The sequence below is a fragment of the Rhincodon typus genome, unplaced genomic scaffold (assembly GCF_021869965.1).
Source record: "Rhincodon typus isolate 14 unplaced genomic scaffold, sRhiTyp1.1 hic_rhity00012524, whole genome shotgun sequence".
Taxonomy (NCBI): domain Eukaryota; kingdom Metazoa; phylum Chordata; class Chondrichthyes; order Orectolobiformes; family Rhincodontidae; genus Rhincodon; species Rhincodon typus.
In genome coordinates, this window is record NW_025978162.1 from 1,091 (window position 1) to 5,494 (window position 4,404).

The 4,404-nt window shown below is 39.9% G+C and overlaps 1 protein-coding gene across 1 annotated transcript; it reads left to right on the forward strand.

Annotated features, from left to right (window-relative positions):
* Positions 1-329: 329 nt before the first annotated feature.
* Positions 330-2,343, forward strand: LOC109922509 (ras-related protein Rab-5C-like; the record flags this gene model as incomplete). The annotated part of the gene is made up of 3 exons (XM_020522558.2): positions 330-512; positions 1,938-2,060; positions 2,210-2,343. Coding segments are annotated over 3 exons (408 nt in total), but the record flags the coding sequence as incomplete, so codon positions are not given.
* Positions 2,344-4,404: the final 2,061 nt, after the last annotated feature.

Sequence of the window (4,404 nt, forward strand, 5' to 3'; positions counted from 1 at the left end):
GTTGACCATTAGTAACTTGCATGAAATGCAAACCGAGTAGCCATTAGAATCAAGATCCCTGGCACCTGAAGAGCTTTTCCCTGACCCTACTGAGGATAAGATCATGAACTGCAATTGGGTCAAGAATAAAACCAAACCAACCTGAGGGATAGCAGGGACGATAGTACGTCACTACTGGCTTGGTTGACGTGTTTTTAAAAATGGGTTTAAGGACAAACAACCAAAGTTATATTTTCCTCCCCTGAGCACCAGATTTTGAACTTGATTTTAATTGGCTAAGACCAGAGATTGATATTTTTTCAATTTTTAACTTGCCTTTTCTTGCCTGAAATCAGTACCTGTTTCCAATTCTACTTGCAGCTGCCTTCCTAACACAGACCGTCTGTTTGGATGATACAACAGTTAAATTTGAGATCTGGGACACTGCTGGGCAAGAGAGATATCACAGCTTGGCACCAATGTACTACAGGGGTGCACAAGCTGCCATTGTGGTCTACGACATAACCAACACAGTGAGTAAACACCTTTATTGTTGCCTATTTAGTCTCCAGCACCACTGCCGCTGAACTGTCTGTTTCTTTCTAACCATTATGCGTACTGAATCTTTTAAAATATTCAACTTCTACAGATATTTGATGCTAAACACCGCCTGCTTTAGCATTGTCGATTCATTTTAGTACAGTTGAAGGCTTCTGTTCTTTCCTGTCATAAAATTGATCACCCTCTATATTATAGAGATTCAACAAAAGGACTACTGGATCATCTGGTTTGTAGCTGTATACACTCCTCCATTGTAATCTTGTCATTTTGGTCTCTGCAATGTTTCTCAAGAGACTTGATAGAAACATTTCACACGGGTGATGAATGAGTATGGAGTTATAAATTCAACCACTGGAACCTTGCGTTAGATCTTGTAACTAACTTGTCCAAATGAGATTTAGGAAATAATGTTCTGGTTGTATTCTATGTAGTAAACCTTGAACAAAAGCATGTTGTCTGTGCAAGTATACATCAAACTGAACGCCATCAACTTGGGTCTGTCTCCAAATCAATTAGCCAAATTCTCAACTCCAACAAAGGAAAAAGTTCCTGAATACAGATGGAATGCCACTAACTGTATTAGTGCTTCCTGAAAATCTGGTTTTAAAACCTAGATTATATACCTGTCATGCTTGTCAATCCTGTTTATTTTGAGTGAATTCCATTAACTCAAATCGGTTCTAGGATAGTTCACAAACCGGATTTGTAGATCTGCGAGGAGTTTCCTTCATTTTGAGCTTGTTCCAAACTTTCTTTTTTTAGTTAGTTTCACCCATATTACGAATTGGTACTTGAGCAATAACATGAAAATGTCTGAGATAGGAACTGCTGATGCCGATACGTTAAAATGTCATTCTGTTTTGGTTTGTACTTATTTCCTACCTTTTTAAAGTACTTTCCAGTTGTGACTAAAGCACTTGGCAGTGTGTAAGTTTGTGCTTTTAAGGTTGTAGTTGTGATGACATCCTAACACCCACTTGTTTTACAAAACAAGTGGGTGAGAACTTTTTACATTACAATTTCCTCAATGTTTCAGCACCTAAGCTTAATGTTCCAGAGCAATTGGATAATTTGTTCATTTAATTTCTTTTGAGATTGTATCTTTAGCAAGTAAAAACGCTTTCAAAATTAGTCAACTATTCAACCAAATTTATACACCAAAACTTCATGTAATGTGTAACTAAGTAGATAACTTCAATCCCCTCTAAAGGAAGAGGTTGGTAGCCTGTGTGGTTTGTGGGATTTTTTAAGACACTATACTACTTAAAGCCAGTCTGACTGCCGCTACTGTCCCACTTCCTAACAAGTCAGCGAGTTGTGTGTGCTGGACATTTTGGTTGGAATCTGCTATGTATCTGCAATTCTCCAATAATAAACCTAATCTTTTAAATTTAAAGGATACCTTTGCACGAGCCAAGAACTGGGTAAAAGAACTGCAGCGACAAGCTAGCCCAAACATAGTGATTGCATTAGCTGGTAACAAGGCTGACCTTGCAAATAAGAGAGCTGTGGAATTTCAAGTAAGTAATTGTACAAGATTGCTAATCACTTGCGCTCTTCCGTTCCTTCCTTTCACAATTGTATAAAATTGTTCTTGCAACTCTATTTTTCATTTATTTAGATGAGTGGATTATTTAAGTGCTGTTTAGAATTTTTTTTATTTTCACAGGAAGCGCAAGCATATGCAGAAGACAACAGCTTGCTGTTCATGGAGACTTCAGCAAAGACTGCAATGAATGTGAATGAAATATTTATGGCCATAGGTATATGAATACTCTTGATTCTTGCACAAGCAGGTTTTCTATCTTAAATACTTCTGATCCTTTTTTAGTTCTGCTGTGACGGTTGTATGTATGCTGTCTTCCCTGAAGCTGCTTTTTTCTGCACGTTAGTTTTGTTAGCCGTTTTGTGCACCTGTTGATTTGTGACGCAAAGTTGAGTATTGTTATATTCAAGATAGCAAGGGTGACTGTTCTTTAAAGAACATTGATTTCATTTATTCTTGTACATTATTTCAGTCATTTGAAAGTAGATCTCCGGATGGTGTTATGCAAGGTAATGGTTCTGAAGGGTCAATTTACATTCACTCCATGTATTCTACCTTTTGTGTCTTTCCAATCTGTTAGTGGAGTTGAGTTCTTTTCTAGCTTTGAGAGAGCTGATATCATCGGTACCAGTTTCCCAGGATCCTTGCAACTAAACCTGACCAAATTTAGTTGTTCTCATTGCAATCATGACAAACCTTTTTGAAGAACAGTGCTGTTTCAGGAAAACCATGTAAAAATGGAGAGAAACCATGTAAGCAGTACTAAGAGACTATTACAAAGAAACTTGAAAAAGCAGTGAACCAATAGAACTGCTAGATACAATTCACAGCTTCACTTGCTTTATTGTTCCAAATTCTTCAATGCAGGTTTTAAATTGACTGTACAACATTTTGTCAATTTCTAACTAGTGAATGCAAACTCAGATTTAAAAAGGTATTAATGATTTTAAAATGACTTTGAGTTAAGAACCAGCACTTTGAGAAGAAATGAAAGAAAACCGAATTTACTTGGAAATAGTTAACAGGACCATATAGAACCCAAGAATGGACTTGGAGGTGACCGTCCTTAAGAGTACTGCCTCCAAAATCAAACAATAGAAGTAGCATGTAGTAATAACATAGCACAAGAAAAACTGGTGATCCAGGATTCATAGAACCTGTTTGTTCACGGACATTCAGTTGAATTTTAGCTTGACACCAGTGTTAAGGTCCTACTCTTATCGAAGCAGAAGCTATAAACTTACTGATGAAACGAAAGGCTTAAGGGAATAACTGTTAAGTATGCAGGAATGCTACAAGCTATGTTGCCGCACAAGGGTGTGCAAGGTAATTGAAAATGCATGTTATTCACAATTTAACGCACTGACGTTTGCACCAACTGGCTTATTTGGGCCTCTGCCTTGGGCCAAAAGAAAATCCCACATGTTTCAAGTGAACCACTGGTTTAGAAGCAAACAATTACCAACACACTGGCCCATCAGCAAGCCGTGATTGACCGACCAGTGAATTTCATTGGGCTTCTCAGATTTAGACAGATCCCAAAGAGAATGTGAGATAGTAGGAACTGCAGATGCTGGAGAATCCGAGACAACAAGGTGCAGGGCTGGATGAACACAGCAGGCCAAGCAGCATCATAGGAGCAGAGAGGCTGACGTTTCGGGCCTAGACCCTTCATCAGAAAAGGGGGAGGGGAAGGGGGTTTTGAAATAAATAGGGAGAGAGTGGGAGGCGGATAGAAGAGGGATAGAGGAGAGGATACGTGGAGAGGAAACAAACAGGTCGAAGAGGCGGGGATGGAGCCAGTAAAGGTGAGTGTAGGTAGGGAGTTAGGAAGGGGATAGGTCAGTCCAGGGAGGACGGACAGGTCAAGGGGGCGGGATGAGGTTGGTCGGTAGGAGATGGAGGTGCGGCTTGAGGTGGGATGAGGGGATAGGTGGGAGGAAGAACAGGTTAGGGAGGCAGGGACGAGCTGGACTGGTTTTGGGATGCAGTAGGGGGAGGGGAGATTTTGAAACTTGTGAAATCCACATTGATACCATTGGGCTGCAGGGTTCCCAAGCGGAATATGAGTTGCTGTTCCTGCATTTGATTTGAGATTTTCTCTTTATACAACGAAGAATGCACAACAATTGCTTTAGATCTGCAAAGCAACTCATGAGGCCAATCAGTCCACAAGGCCAGATTAATCTCTTCCAAAGTGCTATCCAATTACTTGCACCTCCCGTGCTTTGTTCCCAAAGAGCTGCAAATTCTTCTTTTGCAAGTAAATGCACAATTCCAGTTTGCGAGAAGCCTTTGGATCTGCTCCCTCTTCGCAT